General features: G+C 60.6%; 2 protein-coding genes and 1 long non-coding RNA gene across 4 annotated transcripts; 1 reads left to right on the top strand and 2 right to left on the bottom strand.

The window, feature by feature from the left end:
• Positions 1-1,229: 1,229 nt before the first annotated feature.
• Positions 1,230-3,207, bottom strand: DCXR (dicarbonyl and L-xylulose reductase). Its single transcript, XM_074344065.1, has 8 exons — positions 3,052-3,207; positions 2,847-2,944; positions 2,211-2,365; positions 2,072-2,114; positions 1,900-1,999; positions 1,743-1,807; positions 1,534-1,651; positions 1,230-1,426 (listed from the first exon to the last, which is right to left on the bottom strand). Exons 1-8 carry the CDS (start codon positions 3,101-3,103, stop codon positions 1,323-1,325), a joined length of 735 nt encoding a protein of 244 aa, XP_074200166.1. The 5' UTR covers positions 3,104-3,207; the 3' UTR covers positions 1,230-1,322.
• A 73-nt stretch (positions 3,208-3,280) lies between these two features.
• LOC141573675 (uncharacterized) lies at positions 3,281-13,953 on the top strand. Of its 2 annotated transcripts, XR_012499705.1 has the most exons (3): positions 4,500-4,687; positions 5,073-5,167; positions 13,191-13,953. It is a non-coding gene; the product is annotated as an uncharacterized LOC141573675 (long non-coding RNA). The 2 variants fall into 2 exon arrangements; XR_012499704.1 differs by lacking the exon at positions 13,191-13,953 and having other exon boundaries at positions 3,281-4,687; positions 5,073-7,712.
• Positions 5,581-7,454, bottom strand: LOC105065772 (carbonyl reductase [NADPH] 2-like). The gene is given in 8 exon segments (XM_074344068.1): positions 5,581-5,684; positions 5,778-5,895; positions 6,069-6,133; positions 6,267-6,366; positions 6,459-6,501; positions 6,594-6,748; positions 6,840-6,937; positions 7,403-7,454. Coding segments are annotated over 8 exon segments (735 nt in total).
• Positions 13,954-14,406: the final 453 nt, after the last annotated feature.

The following is a 14,406-nucleotide window of genomic DNA, read 5'->3' on the forward strand; positions in this document are numbered from 1 at the left end:
GTCAGTTTCCAAAGGAGGGACCCGGATCATAGAGGGAGCAAGTGCACTCGGCCCCTTCTGGATGAAGACAGCCCCCCTCATGTGGATGGGGCCTCTGGAGGGGCCCGGCCCGGGGAGCGGGTGGGCTCTGGCTGCTTAAGCAGCTCCCAGGTGTGGCAGGGGGCAGCGTGGCCCCAACAGCCGAGGGCAAGGCTGTTCCGCCCAGTCTGGGGAACACTGAGCGGAGTCCCAAGGAGCCAGGCCATGGGAAGGAAGGGCATCCAGGCAGAGGGGCCCATGAAGCTGTGGAGGTAGGACAAGTGTGGTGTGGACGGGGAGGAGGGACGGCAGGGAGCCTGGCCTGGCACCGACCTCGCCCCGAGGCCACAGGGCACCACTCCTCCTGGGCAGACCCATGATGAGAAGGCCACACTCTGCTACCAAACTGTGGGTCTCTGAGCCGACTGCTAAACCTCAGGAATTTTGCTAGCCAGTTTTTAAGCAGCTATTGTTAATAATTATATAAACTTACAACTAGTTCTATCAAAGACACAATTTAACAAATGCTCAAAGCACATCACTTTCTAATTATTTTTGTACATTATTATCTGTGCTTTCGGGTGGGTCATTTAGAGCTACTGTGTCTGCGTGGTGGGGATACCAGGCAGAGGTGAGATGCTCCCGTCTCTCCCCAGCGCCGCCTCAAGGACATCAAACAGGTGGGAGTACCTACACCATGGAAGTGGGCAAATTCTGCAGCTGGAGCTTGTGCTGTGCCTGTGTTCAGTACATGGTGAATAACTCAAAAAGTTGAGGAAATGTTCTCAGTAGTTGAAAACCATCGTCTGATTCAGCAAAGAAGTCACTCAAGTCAACAAAGTAGTGACTTTCCAACACTGCCTCCTCAGTTCACTTCTGTCTTTTATGCGCTGACTTCCAGGAATCCCAGCCAATGTTTGTGTTCAAAACACTACTGCTTCCACCCCAGAGGCCTCTCTGGACCAGGCCAAAGGCCATCCTTGGTCAAATTCACTAGCCTCCTTAGGAGCTGGCCTTCTGGAAAGTTCCATCTCCCAGCCCTGCCAGGGACTTAGCCAGGCCTGCAGACCTCAGGCTGGGGAGCCAGGCTGCCGCCCGGCCTGGGATATGAGTTGAATGGGCGTCTCTATCTGGGACTCACTCCCACACTCAGCCCCTGAGCTCTGTGTCTTCCAGCCACTCGACAGCAGCCTAGGAATCAGCATGCAGGCTGGGCAGAAGAGTCAGGTTTATTGGAAGAATGGAGAAGGGGAGGGTTAAGGTGGGCTCAGCGTGGAACAGGAGTACGTGTGGGTGGAGGGGGCTCAGGTGGCCAGGAAGCCCCCATCCAGCGGCACAGTGGCGCCCGTGATCATGCTACTCCGGTCACTCAGCAGGAAGAGGATGGTGTCCACCACGTTCTCCACCTCTGCGGGCAGGGTGGGGCTCAGGGTGTGGGTGAAGGGAGCTGCCCTCCCACCCCTCACCCAAGCAGGTTACTGGTATAATTCCCAGCTGGGCTCCTGCCCGACTCACCAGCAAACCTGCCAAGTGGGATGCGGTCCAGCATGGTCTTGGCCTTCTGGGGGTCGCTCCAGTTGGCCTGGCCCATGGGAGTCATCACCACTGTGGGGTTCACTGCGTTCACACGGATCTGCCCCAGGACAGTCAGGAAGTCAGCAAGGTGGGCTGGGACTCTCTGGGCAGGTGGGCTGGGGGATGGGAGGCCTCCCAGCGGGGCTCACCTTGTGTGGCCCAAGCTCCAGAGCCATCCCCTTGGTCAGCATGTCTAAGGCACTCTTGGTGGAGCCTGTGAGGGGGGACAGAGTGTGGAGAGCCTGAGCTGGGTGCTCAGGCCTGAGGGGAGGGGCGGGGGGCAGGGCACAGCCAGGGTTGGCTCACTGTAGACGCTGTGGTTAGTCAGGGCACGCTGGGAGGCCTGGCTGGAGACATTCACGATGGATCCTGGGGCTCCCCGAGCTATCAAGCCTCGGGCCACGATCTAGAATTGCAGAGGGAGCATGAGGCAGAATGTCACCCACCAATTCCCACCCCTGCCCTGAAGGCAGCTCACCTGGGACACTTGGATGACAGCCCGAAGGTTCACATCGAAAGATCTGGAGGTAGGTATGGATAGACCCTGGTCAGGGACAGGGGCTGCTGCTGCAGGGGACAGCCCTTCCCCCCAGGGTCCTCCACCCTCACTGGCTCACATGTCACACGCCTCCTTGGTGACCTCCAGGAAGGGCTGCAGCAGTGCCACGCCGGCATTGTTCACCAGCAGGTCCACGGGGCCCACACCTTCCAGTGCTCGCTCTGTGGCCTCCCAGTCACCCAGGTCCACGCAGACAGGCTCTACCCCTGGGCACTAAGTTAGGTGTGGGGAGGTCATCTACCAGAGGCTCCAAGAAAGCGTACAGCTGGGCCTCTGCCACCAGTCGGAGGGGGGCTGGATCTGGGTGACCTTTCAGTCTCACAAGCAGAGAGGTTACGGGGCCCAGAGGAGCCAGTCACCTTTTGGGGGCTCAGAATCCCAGGCTAATGCGGGGGACAGGGAGTTAACTGGGCCTCTGGACAACTCTGGGCTTGGGTAACAGGAACCTGGCCCCGCCTCCGGCCAGCCCACTTCCTCCCTGCGCCTGGGGAGCCTCTGGCCCCGGGCCAGCAAGACAGCCATTTCTGCCTCTTTCTAAATCCAGGGGGCGTCGTCATTCTCCCGACTAGTCAGCTGCCCACGGAGGCGGCGCGCCCGGGGAGGGAGGCTGGTTAGGGTCCTTGCTGAGCCCCAGGGCCCGGCGCCCGCGTGTCCCCGCCCGCCCCCCGCTGGGCTGGGACAGGGCGGCGCCTACCTCGCGGACCAGGCTGTCCAAGTCGGCCTCGGTCCGGCTCACAGCCACCACCTGCGCACCCACCGCGTGCAGCGCTTGGACTGTGCCGCGCCCGATGCCTGCGGGGAGCGCGGCTCAGGGCGAGCAACCCTCCCCGGCCGCCCCCAGCCGCCCCCAGCCGCCCCTCCAGCCTACCATTGTCCGCCCCTGGCCGACCCCAGCCCACCTTTGCCCGCCCCGGTGACAAGCGCCCGGTGCCCTGCGAGCCCCAGATCCATGAGGTCCGGCTTAGCCCTGCACACTGCGGCCGCCCTACTGCAAGCCCAGGGGTCCAGAAGGGCGCGGGGCGGGGCGAGGCGGGCCAATCGCAGGGCGGTATTCTGGCGGGAGGCGGGGACATTCAAATAGCAGCCTGCCCACGGAGGCGATTGGTCGAAATCGGTAGGCGTGGCCGGGGCGGGGCAGGCGGGGAGGGTCCCCGCCGGACACTGGGGCGGGGTTTTTCAAGCTGCTGGGTGGTGACTCTTCTACCCGGGGCGCTAAATTGGTTTAGCTGACCCTGCCAGCATTTTTCCCTTACCAAGATTATTAGAAAAAAAACAGGTGTGGTAGTTAATAGCAGAAAGAATGTGTAACTACACGCTAAATGGAGAACTCAGTGCCAACATTTTCTGTTTTGTTTCTGAGAAGAAAAGTTTGGTGAAAAGGATCGCATGCTCTCCTCCCCCAGACCTGGGAGTGGCTCACGCCGGCTCCCTTGTAGTGCTCAGAGGGCAAGGGTTTAGATAACCCAATAAGCCTGAAGAAGAGGCCAAGACCAACGACCGTGGGCTTTAGCCTCAAAAGGAGTTGAAACTCTAGCTCACTTGGCCAGCCCACAGAAGGCCACAAGCACTTTAAAAACATGGATAGGATGGGAGGGGATAGGCTTGGGGTCACTGGGGTACACAGTGAACAGCAGAGGCAAACATTGCCCTGCAGCTTTAGGGTCAGTTACAGATGTATGTGTGCTCCCGTGTCCACGTATTTGCTGGCTCCCCCTGTAAAAGCTACTTTGTTCTGTGGGTCATGGTGGGAAAGTCTAGAAACACTGCCCTGAGAACCTTCTGAGGCCAGGAGTAGGGAATTGGTGATTGCAGGGCGGTCGGGTCACTGGGGCCAGAGAGGTGGACAGTCTGGAGAAGAGGATGGCCAGGGCCAGCAAGAGTCAGATCTGAGAAACGCCTGGCGGACAGCCAACAAGCCCCTACCAGACCTAGCCCTGTGGTGCAGCCCACACCGCCTGGCCAACCAGCACACCCTGCCGTCTGCTTCTAACCTTGGACCCTGCCCTCTGCCTGCCCCAGGCTGAGGGTGGGAGACAGCCCCCAGCCTGTCCTTCCTGAAAGGCCTATCTGCCCAGGTCCCTGCACTGGCTTTTCCTGGCCCCCGGAATGGTGTCCAGATCCTTTCACTTGTCTGTGCTCCTCACTGAGCCAGCTGGACTGACCCAAGCCAACTTTGGCACAGACCTTGATTTAGGAGGCCCTGCAGCTGGCCAGAGTGGCCTCAGCACTCCTCACCCCTGCTCCGTGCCCTTTGCTCTCCCAGCCCAGTGGTACCAGTGCCTGGAGGGCCCCACCCCAGTCCCTCATCCCTTGCCCCACCCCAGTCCCTCATCCCTTGCCCTCTTGCCCAGGGTTGGACACTGTGCCAGTCCAGCTGACTGGTCAGCTCAGGCCTCGTCACACTCAGAAGTCATGTGACACTCAGGACCTTGACCCATGCAAGCACAACTGAATCCCAGCAGGCCCTACCTGCAAGACCCTCTAGCCGCTCAGGCTGCAGAGCTGTTGTGCCCGGATTCAGGCCACGGACAGTAGGTACAGCAGCAGCTGTGGACCCCTCCCCAGCTTGGGCTGCCCTCTCGTGGGTGGTCTTGTGGGGGAAGGTGTGCCCCAAGGTGGAGCTGGGTTCCTCAGGGTTGGATAAACTGTGCTGGTCCAGCACCCCGCTCCTCACGCCCAGGCTAAGCGTTCAGTCCCATCTCCCCTAGGGCTGGCCTATGGTCCAGGGCATCTCCCCAGACCCTCCTCAGACCCTCTCCCCTCTGCTGCCGGCAGCAGTCAAAGCGAGGACTCTGGGCTGAGGGACGGAGCCAGAGGTGCAGGCAGGAAAGGTGGCCACAGGCTGCCCTCCGTCCTCTGCCCAGAGCTGGTTGGGTGTTTTGTCAGGGACGTGGATATGAGGAATCTCTTCCTTTGCCAGGAATCGCGGCCAGTCAGCTCAAAGGCAGGGTCAGCGGTGGAATGGGGGCGTGTCGGGGTGCGCTTCGAATAGGCCACCTGCTCACTTCTTGGAAGGTGAATGTGCCCCTCAGCCCCGACCCTCCCCTCCCCAGCGTCCCGGCGAGCCCATCCAGAGCCCAGGGAACTCGCCGGCTGCAGGAGAATGGCCTGCGTTTATTTAGGCAAATCCACCCCGCACCGCAAAAGACGCAGTGGGTGGGGGCGACAGGGGCGGGGTCTCACGGCAGCGCGGGTGTGGGTGCCTGAAATGTGGAATGTGGTCTGGAAGTGGGGCGTGCTAGTGGGGCGGGAAGGGGAGCCCAGGCCGGTGGAGCCGAGCAGTGGGGTGGGGGCGGCGGGCCCTGTGGCGGGCGCAGAGGGGTGGGCCGGGGGCGTGGCCGGGCGTGGGGCGGGGCCCGGTGTAGAAGCGCGGCGGGGCGGGGAGCGGGGCCTAGCGTCATCCGCCAGGCCGTCCGGCGCAGCGCCATCTAGGAGGCCAGGTGCCCGGCGTCCACGAGGGTGCCCGAGCCGCTGGTGGAGGCGCTGCGGTCGCTGAGCAGGAAAAGGATGCTGTTGACCACGTCTTCCACCTCTGCGGCGGGCGGAGGGCGGGGTCAGCGCGGCTCGGCTCCGCTGGATGAGCCTGGCCCCAGACGCGCCCGCCGCTCCGCGAAGCCCCGCTGACCTGCAGACTTCTTCAGCGGGTGGCGCTCCTTCAGCTTCCGGGAAAAATCGGGGTCGGCCGAGAAGAGCTGGCCCATGGCCGTCAGCACCACCGTGGGATTCACGGAGTTCACCCGGATCTGGGGCGGGGAGGCCGGAGGGGCAGCCTCAGGTGGCCGACGAGCCTCGCCCCACAGCCCCTACTTACCTCTGACACCCTCTGCCCAGTTCTCGCCCCCAGCCCCCAGCCTTACCCACCACCCGTTCCCCCCCAGGTCCGGGCCCCCGGCGCCCCCAGCGCCGCCACACGCACCTTGTATGGCCCCAGCTCCAAGGCCATGGCCTTGGTCAGCATGGTCATTGCGCCCTTGGTGGAGCCCGTGGACGGAGCGCAGCACCACGGGCCCTTAGGGATTCAGCCCGTTTTGCATGCGGCCCAGCCCGGGAGTCCAGCGGCTCCTGCATGGAGTGGGGTTCGGGGGGGTGGTCCAGGCTGGGTAGGGGGACTCACTGTAGACAGCAAGGTTGGGGAAGGTGACGTGGGCCACCATGCTGGAGACATTGATGATGGAGCCAGGCACTCCGCGGGCGATCATGCCTCGGGCCACCATCTGGAAACCAAGAGAGGGGGCAGCCTGACCCCACCCAGCGCACCCCAACCTGGGCCACGTCAGTGCTAAGCCACACCCTCCCACCGGCGCACCTGGGACACCTGGAACACAGAGCACAGGGTCACATCGAAGGACCTAGGGGCATTGCAGACAGACAGACAGTGGCCATGCCCGCTCTGCCTCCTCAGCAGCCCTCTCCCCAGTCCACCTCCTCTCCCACTCCCCACCTGTCAAAGGCCTCCTTGGTGACCTCCAGGAAGGGCTGCAGCAGCGCCACGGCAGCGTTCTTCACCAGCAGGTCCACGGGGCCCACGCCGCCCAGCATCTGCTCTGTGGCCTCCCAGTCACCCAGGTCCACGCACACAGGCTCTATCCCGAGGCACTGAGAGGAGGCATTGGCCAGTGACCAAAGGGATGGTTCTAGCAGGTTCTGAGGGTCACGGGCCTGGGCTGCAGTGGGCTGCACACCTCACCTCCTTGGAGAGGCTGAACAGGTCGGCGTTGGTGCGGCTTATGGCCACCACTCTGGCTCCTGAGGCATGCAGGGCCTTCACAGTGTCGCGCCCAATCCCTGCAAGGGTGCAACTGTCAGGCAGATGGCCCAACACGTCTGGGTCAAGTCTGGGGCTGGGGGCTGCAGCTTTGCTGCTCAAGAAAGAGCAGTGAGAGGGTGCTGGCCCAGGAGGTGGTGGGGGTCAGAGGCCCAGCACCTGGGATCCGGCCAAGGGAGGCCCAGAGGGCAGCTCCTTCCTGCCAGGTTGGGGGAAGAGACCTGGGCTGCCCAGTCTGAAGGCTGCCCTTTCTGGAGGGGCCTTGCATTGAGCAGAGAGGGGCTCATGTCTGGTCCCAGTGGGGCCTGCTGGGTGGCGGGGAGCGGCCCAGGCCCCGGTCTGTGGCTCGGTGGGTGGAGTCGGGGGGCAGGTGCTGGCAGGACAGGCTGTGACAGGCATGAAGGGACACGCAGACCCCCAACGTGGGCCTGTGAGGCTTCAGGTCTGGCCTCTCCCACACCCCCACTTGCCCGGCTCACACCTACCTTTCCCTGCCCCTGTCACCAGGGCCCGAAGGCCACTGAAATTCAGCTACATGATGCCAACTCCAAGCCTCTGTCCAACAGGAGAGGCAGGCTTGGAGGGTTTATAGGCCTGGGCTGGAGTGGGCTGGGTGGCAGTGGGGTGTGGTGTGTGGGCTGGCCCGAGGCAGGCAGCACCAGGCCGCCTTGCACTGCTTCCTTGTACACAGAAACTTGCCTCCCTGGAAGGGGCCACCCTCCTCACCCACAACCCAAAGATGCCAGCCAGAAGCTCCATCCTCGGTTTTGGAAAATAAATTAAAAAGAAACCCTGGTGTGGGTAATATGCCCCTTCCTGGCTGCTGGGGGAAGGTGGCCTGGAGCTGGCCCCTGCAGCCTTGGGCCAGTGCCCCTGGGTGATGGCCAAGGCACACTGTGCTCAAGGCTGGCCCCCTACACCTGCCAACCCCGACTGCACCCTGGGGTCTAGGTTGGGCGACGAACTGAGCGCACCGGAGAGTCCTAACCCTGCTGCTTGCAGTCACCCACAGGATGGGTGGCTCTGCTCAGTGTGCCCACAGCCAGCTTCATGCGACCTTCTGTTCCTTCCACACGATTTCCTCCTGTTTCTGTGGATATAAGTCAGCAAGGCCACGCAGTTCCTCTGGTGTGTGCCTCACGCCCTTTGTGGGTCTCACTGCATCTGTCACCCCCTGGGCCCTCCTGAGACTTGAGTCTGGTTGAGGGTTTGTAGCAGGAGAGGCGGAGGGCTGGGTGCTCTGAAGGACCAGCGGTTCCCTGCAAGGCAGCGACCTCAGGGTGGCGGTCTCAGGTTCTTCAGGCAAAGTGGCCCAGACTGGGCTCCAGGGAGGGGGCTGGAAGGGCTGCTTCCACTGGGAGAGGAGGCTCAGCACGGCAGAGCGGGCCCCCATCCCATTGTCCCAGGCTCACTCCTTACCAGCTGATGCTGTGGCTTTAAGGACATGGTCCCTGCTGGGTTAGGAATTCTGCTTGTGATTCAGGCTGAGATGCTGAGTCTGGTTTTGGAAGTATCCCCCAGCAAAGCAGCATCTCCTCTGCGGCTACGCCAGATGCTCTCAGGTCCCTCATGCAGGCCTTGGGTGGGAATGTCCCTCCCCCCCGGGCTCTTAGAGGCGACCACCCTACCCTGTGATGTGTCAGTTGGGAGCCCAGGGCACATGACCAGGCGGGCTCCGGGGCTGGGAGACCTTGTGGAGGACACAACCCACTGCTCCAGCAAGTGGGTACCAGCCAGCCCCAGGAGAGGGGCAGAGGGCCTCACACCCCGCACGCCCAGCACACACCCCACAGCCAGCACAGCTCCGACACTGGCCCCACACTGCACTGCGGACTGGTTTTCTGCTCTTGAGATTCTGGGTTCTTCAATCTCCAGAATCGTCCCTCAAAGGCTGCTCTCTGCCCTGGGGTCAGAGGCTATGGGCCTGAGGCGAGGGGGAAGGGGAGGGGGTGCCTGCACCCCAGGGCAGCAGCTGGAGGGGATCAGGGCTGCCTGAGGCCAGGGTGTGCAGAGGCACCCCCACCGCCTCGCCCCAGCTCCCCCGGCTCCTGACACGGGCTCATCTGAGTCTCCAAAAGGAAAGCTGTGTGCTCCTGCCTGAAGCAAAGGGAGCGACCCCGTACGCTGGCTCACGCTCCGTGTCCACGATGCACGGGGCAAGCCACGAGCCCCTCCCTGGGGCTGGGCCCACGTGCACTAGCTTGTGTGCCAAAACCGCAGCTCCCTTGCGTCCAGTGTGTTTGATGGGTTAGCTTTTCTCAGAGAGGTCTGGCCCTGGCCTGCTCTCCTGGGGTGGGATCTCTGGGCCCCACAATGTCCTGCCTAATGGGAGCGTCTTGGTTGCTGGGGGTCTTGCCCACCTGATGGCCCAAAGTGCGACTTGTGCTCGGGGCTTCGGGAAAGCGCATGTCATTTCTGACCTCTGGGAACGGCTGGGTCTAAAGGACAGCCAGCCACATGGGCAGAAGGAGGTAAGGCCCCAGTGAGTACCACAGCAATACAAACACCACGAGCTTCCCCGGGGGCAGTACTCCGTGTGTGTTGTCACACATCTGGCTGCAGTCTGGCTCGTGTTTGGACCCTCCCAGACTCTGTCCTCTGCGTCTCTTCCTTCAGCTGAGTGCTGAATCCTTCTGTTACGGTACTGATCACAAGTACCACACTTTCCTGAGGTTGGTGGGTCACTCTAGCCAGCTGTGGGAACTTGGGTGTCTGGGAGACGGGCCGCACCCTCTGGGCCTGGAAACCAAGCCTGTCTCCAAGCACAGGGGTCTGGGAGCAGCGGGACCTACTGGGCTCCTGTGACCCATCCTGGCGCTGCCCCTTCTTGCAGGTCAAGCTGAGCCCAGGGCCCTCTCTTGCTCCAGACCCTTCCTCATCCTCCACTCCTCCTGCCCGGTGCCCACCAGGCCCACTGGCTCTACCGCACTGGGAGCCTTTGGTCTGACCATGTCCCCAGGTCCCCCTCCCCCAGGCCAGGCCACCTCCGCTCCCTGCCAGGCTCCCCTCCAACTTCTTGGCTTCTGGGCTCAGCTGGGGTGTTAGCTCCTGTGAGGGCTCCCCCTCTGGGCTCTGGCACCTCAGGTGTTGACTCTCAGCCCTCTGGCCACTCAGTCACTCATGTTCCCTCTGCCTTGCGATCACCTGCGTCCTCTGCACCCCCTGTTCCTTGGCACATGTGAGAGATGCTTCCAGCATGTGTCTGCAGAGTGAATGAACGAACGACACACCCTAAAACGAGGGTGACAGCCACACGCTGTGGCTGCACAGAGCACAGGCTGTGACCCGCGTCTGCGCAGGGAGCCTGCAGTTGAGCGGGCGGGGCGGGGAACAGGAGCAGGGCTGCGGGTTACCCTCACAGCGGTCAAGGCCCCCACCCCTGGCTCCTCATCTGGCCCATGTCCCAGATGGGTGGAAGTGGCTTGTTCTTGTCCACAGGGCTGTGACCAAGAAAGCGCTGTTAACAGCGAGGCCTTCTTGACACAGAATCCTCGAGTGGAGTTTAACTCCCCAGGCAGCATCAGGCCTCAGGCACTGCAGGGGGACTTCCTGGAGGAAGCAAGAGGCAGGTGCAGCTGAGAAAAAGCAGGAGGGGACCCTGGGAGGGAGAGGAAACCTGTCCAGGTCACTGGGCACAGGTCACCATTCCCGTCACCGCTCGTGTGTGCGCACAAGAGGGGACACACATGGGGACACACACAGGGAGACACACAGACACAGGAGGTCCCCGTGGGTGGGCCTGGGGAAACGCTCGCCCTCTGGGAGAGAACCCAAGGGCCACCTCGATGGCATATTTTGCCTTCTTCTGGGCAATGAGGAAGTTGAAGAGACCTAAGGCCTCCCACCCCCGCTTTCCCGGACACTGTGCTGGTCCTTCCAGCTCTCAAGACAGTCTCTGTGTAGCCGGCAGCCAGCCAGGGCCACTGTGCTGAGCTGACCCTGTCTGTCGGGGGCGTGGCCGTCCAGGTCTGTCCGCAGGGAGGGGGATCCCAGGCTCAGGCTGCCCCAGGAGCCCAGCGCAGTGGGGGGGGGGGCCTCGCCTCCAGGAGTGTCTGTGGCTCAGCATGGGGCCCTTCCTGCCATGCGCACCCCCCACCGCGTGTGTGTTTAGAGGGGTCTGAGCTCACGGCACCCTGAGGAAGGGCTTTCTGCACGCCTCCCTTGAGGACCTGGGCCACTACCTGTGGCCCCGCCATCGAGCTGGGGCCACCCTTCCTGGTCCCTCTCATGTCAGCTTGTGCTTGTTGGCTCTTTTCTTTACCAGCAGGGCTGAGTCCCAACCCTGCCGTCGGGGCTCAGAGTCTCGGAGGGGACAGCGACATGCAGGGAGGGGACTCCGCGTACAGTGGGCCCAGGGGTGGAGGGCCGTGCCCGGCAGTAGCTGATGTGGCCGGACTGGGGGAGGACCACTCACTGCTGAGTCTCAGTCCTCAGGACATCCCGCCCCCGCCTGCATCTCCCACCTCCTGGAAGCCCTGGCCCCACTCTGGAGGGCTCTGCCCTCTGGGAAGCCGACTTGTTCCTGGCTTGACCCCAGGCTTTTGGAGAAATGAGAGAGAGGCTTGAGGGCTGGGGTTGTTGGCAGGGGTCCCCCTCCCCAGAGGCTCCTGGCTCCCTGGGATCGGCACCTGCCCCTGGGGGAGCCGACAGCTTCTCTGATGGGAAAAAGCCTGCGGTCCCTGCCCACCCCACCCCCATATCACGGGATTACAGCGTGACTGGTGGGGCTCTGAGACGGGAGGCTGTTCTCTTTTGCCGAGAGATTAGGCTCTTGGTCATGGGAAGTTCTAGGGGAGGAGAGTTGCAGACTTTTCCTGAGGCACAAAAGCTCCCTGGGTGCCTGTAAGGTGATGCTGCTGGAGAAAGCCACCTCAGCCACTCCTGGAATTAGACCTGAGTGGCCGGCAGGGGGGCAGAGCCAGGGAGGGGGCACGAGCTCCCTGTGGCCCTGCCCCGGGGCCCGGGGGGCCCCACAGCCTTCTGGGGGGGGAGCTGACCCCAGCCTGGAGGCCCAGGGCCCCCAGCACTGAGCCTGGAGCTGAGGACCTTGCTCTTGCTCTTGGGTCCAGGATAACTTTCTTGGGGGTGAGGAGGGGTTGCAGGTCAGGTTGCTCAATCCTCAGCTTCTCCTGCCTGCTCCTACATACAATGAAGCTTTTCTAAACCGAATCAACAATTGTCGGGGCCCCCCCAAGCAAGACTTGAATGCAGCTGTTACAACTGTGGTCTGAGAATGAAAGGAAAGCTGCCTCAAGGGCTGGCGGGGCCAGAGCATGTGTGCTCAGCTGGGCGGGCAGGATGCCGTCGGCAGGGCTGGGCAGAGCTGTGGCTCTGGACGAGGTCTGCACCCATCCTGCATGGACGGCGGAGTCACCCTGATGCCACACATTCCCATCTGTCAAGTTTCGGAGAGATCTGCTGTCCTGGCCAACTTTTCAGGGTGCAGGTGCTTCTCGCTGCTCCTCTTAAAAGACGAAGGACTGCTGACCCCCCATAACCTCAGGTGGCGTGCGGGAGCTGTGACTGGGAAGAGCCTCTGTGTCCTATTAGAAGTTACTCACGAAAAGGGTGTTGCTCATTAGCTTAAATGACACACAATGGCCCATGTCTGGGAACCCTGCCTCCTGGGTAACAAGCGTTCAGCTAAAATAACTTTGTTGAGCTCACAGGAAACCTCCTGACCAGGCTGGGATGAAGAAATGAACTCGTCCCCTCCAGAGTCTGGCTGGAACCAGCCCTTAACCCTTTCATCTTCTAGCGTAAAAGGAGCCTGAATTCTAACCCTGGGAAGATGGTCTCTGGCGCATCTCACCATCGTCTCGGCCTGCCGGCTTCCCTTGCCCCAGCACGTCTCTGCTCGGCGTGTCCTGGGGCAAGCAATGCAAGCTTGGACTCTGCAGCAGAGCCGCCCTCTCGAGCCGAGGCACCTTCCTGCCATGTCCCTGCTTTTTTTCTTTTTTTCCTTTATTTTTACCTTTTCGTTAATGGAGGTGCTGGAGATTGAACCCAGGACCTCATGCATGCCAAGCGCACGCTCTAGTGCTGAGCTCTACCCTCCCCACCCTCCTCCTCCTCCTTTTTTTTTTTTTTTAATTTGAAGTATAGTTGATTTATAATGTTGTGTTAGTGTCTGGTGTACAGCACAGTGATTCAGTTATTTGTATATAGATTCTTTCTCATAGTCTTCATTATTTTAGGTGATTCCAAGGTGTTGAATGTAGTTCCCTGTGCAACGCAGTGGGACCTTGTTCTTTTTCATTTTCCTTTATTTAGTTTCTCTTCCCCGTGAACTGTGCTCAGAGACCTTGCTTCACACTCCGTGTCAGTGACGTGCGATCCCAGCTGCAGACGAGGTGACTGACGCTGGCTGAAACCATGGGAGTTCATTGCTCCCATGATGGCGAGCAAGGGATGACACCACAGCTGCCACCAGGGCCGTCGGAGACCCAGGAACTTCCCCCCCGCCCACCCTGCTCCTGCCTCTTCACGTGGTCCAGCTGCCCTGCCTGTGATGGTGGCTGTGGGGCTTCTTCAAGCCAGTGAAGCCTGGGGAGTTCATGTCCCTCCCGGGCTTGGGTGGTGAGTCTCCTTTTCGCCTTCATCCGACTTTCTTCTTGTTCCTCCATTTTGCCAGATGATGTGAGGGTGACTTAAACTACAACACGCTGGGCCCCGAAGGTAGAAGCAACCCAGGGGGTGCGGGTCTAGCTCTGTGGTAGAGTGCGTGCTTAGCATGCATGAGGTCCTGGGTTCAATCCCCAGTCCCTCCTCCTTAAAAAAAAAAAATAAACAAACCTAATTATCTCCTCCACCACCACCAAAAAAAAAAAAAAAAAAGGAAGCAGTCTGGGTTCTGGACTCACTACTTACAGCGGAGCCACCGGGCCCATCGCAGTGGGATGCGAACACGTGGGCTCCCAGGACTTAGTGGTCTCTGCCGCCTGGCCTAGCCCGCCCTGTCAAGTTCAGTCTCTAGCTTAGCTTTTCTTTAAAGTATGAAAAATTAATCAATAAACTAATTCTGGCACCTTTAAAACCTTTACTTATGTATTTATTTTACAATGTCATATTTTTAAATTGAAATATAGTTGATGCACAATATTATATGTTACAGGTATACAATACAGTGATTCACAGTTTTAAAGGCTGCACTCCACTTACAGTTATTACAAAATGTTGGCCATGTTCCCTGTGTTGTACGATATATCCTGGTAGCTTGTCAGGGACAAATCTGATGGTTTGTGCCTCTTAACCCTCCACCCCCATCTTGCCCCTCCCCTTTCCCTCTCCCACTGGTCACTGAGAGTTCCTTCTCTACATCTGTGAGTCTCTTTCTTTTCTGTTGTGCAATAACTAGTTTGCTGTTTTTTTAAGATCCCACAGGTAAGTGATATCTTACAATATTTGGCCTTCTCTGTTTGACTTATTTCACTTGGCATAATGCCCTCCAAGTTCTGGCACCTTTAATTGAAGTAGAGTCAGTTTACCG

This window comes from Camelus bactrianus, chromosome 16, assembly GCF_048773025.1.
Source record: "Camelus bactrianus isolate YW-2024 breed Bactrian camel chromosome 16, ASM4877302v1, whole genome shotgun sequence".
In the NCBI taxonomy this organism is placed as follows: domain Eukaryota; kingdom Metazoa; phylum Chordata; class Mammalia; order Artiodactyla; family Camelidae; genus Camelus; species Camelus bactrianus.

Excerpts from the sequence above, each read along its gene's own strand:
- DCXR (XM_074344065.1), bottom strand. The coding sequence starts at position 3,103 with ATGGATCTGGGGCTCGCAGGGCACCGGGCGCTTGTCACCGGGGCGGGC. Across the intron at positions 2,945-3,051 it reads TGTCACCGGGGCGGGCAAAG|GCATCGGGCGCGGCACAGTC; the intron begins GTGGGCTGGGGT and ends CGCTCCCCGCAG. Across the intron at positions 2,366-2,846 it reads TGGACAGCCTGGTCCGCGAG|TGCCCAGGGGTAGAGCCTGT; the intron begins GTAGGCGCCGCC and ends CACCTAACTTAG.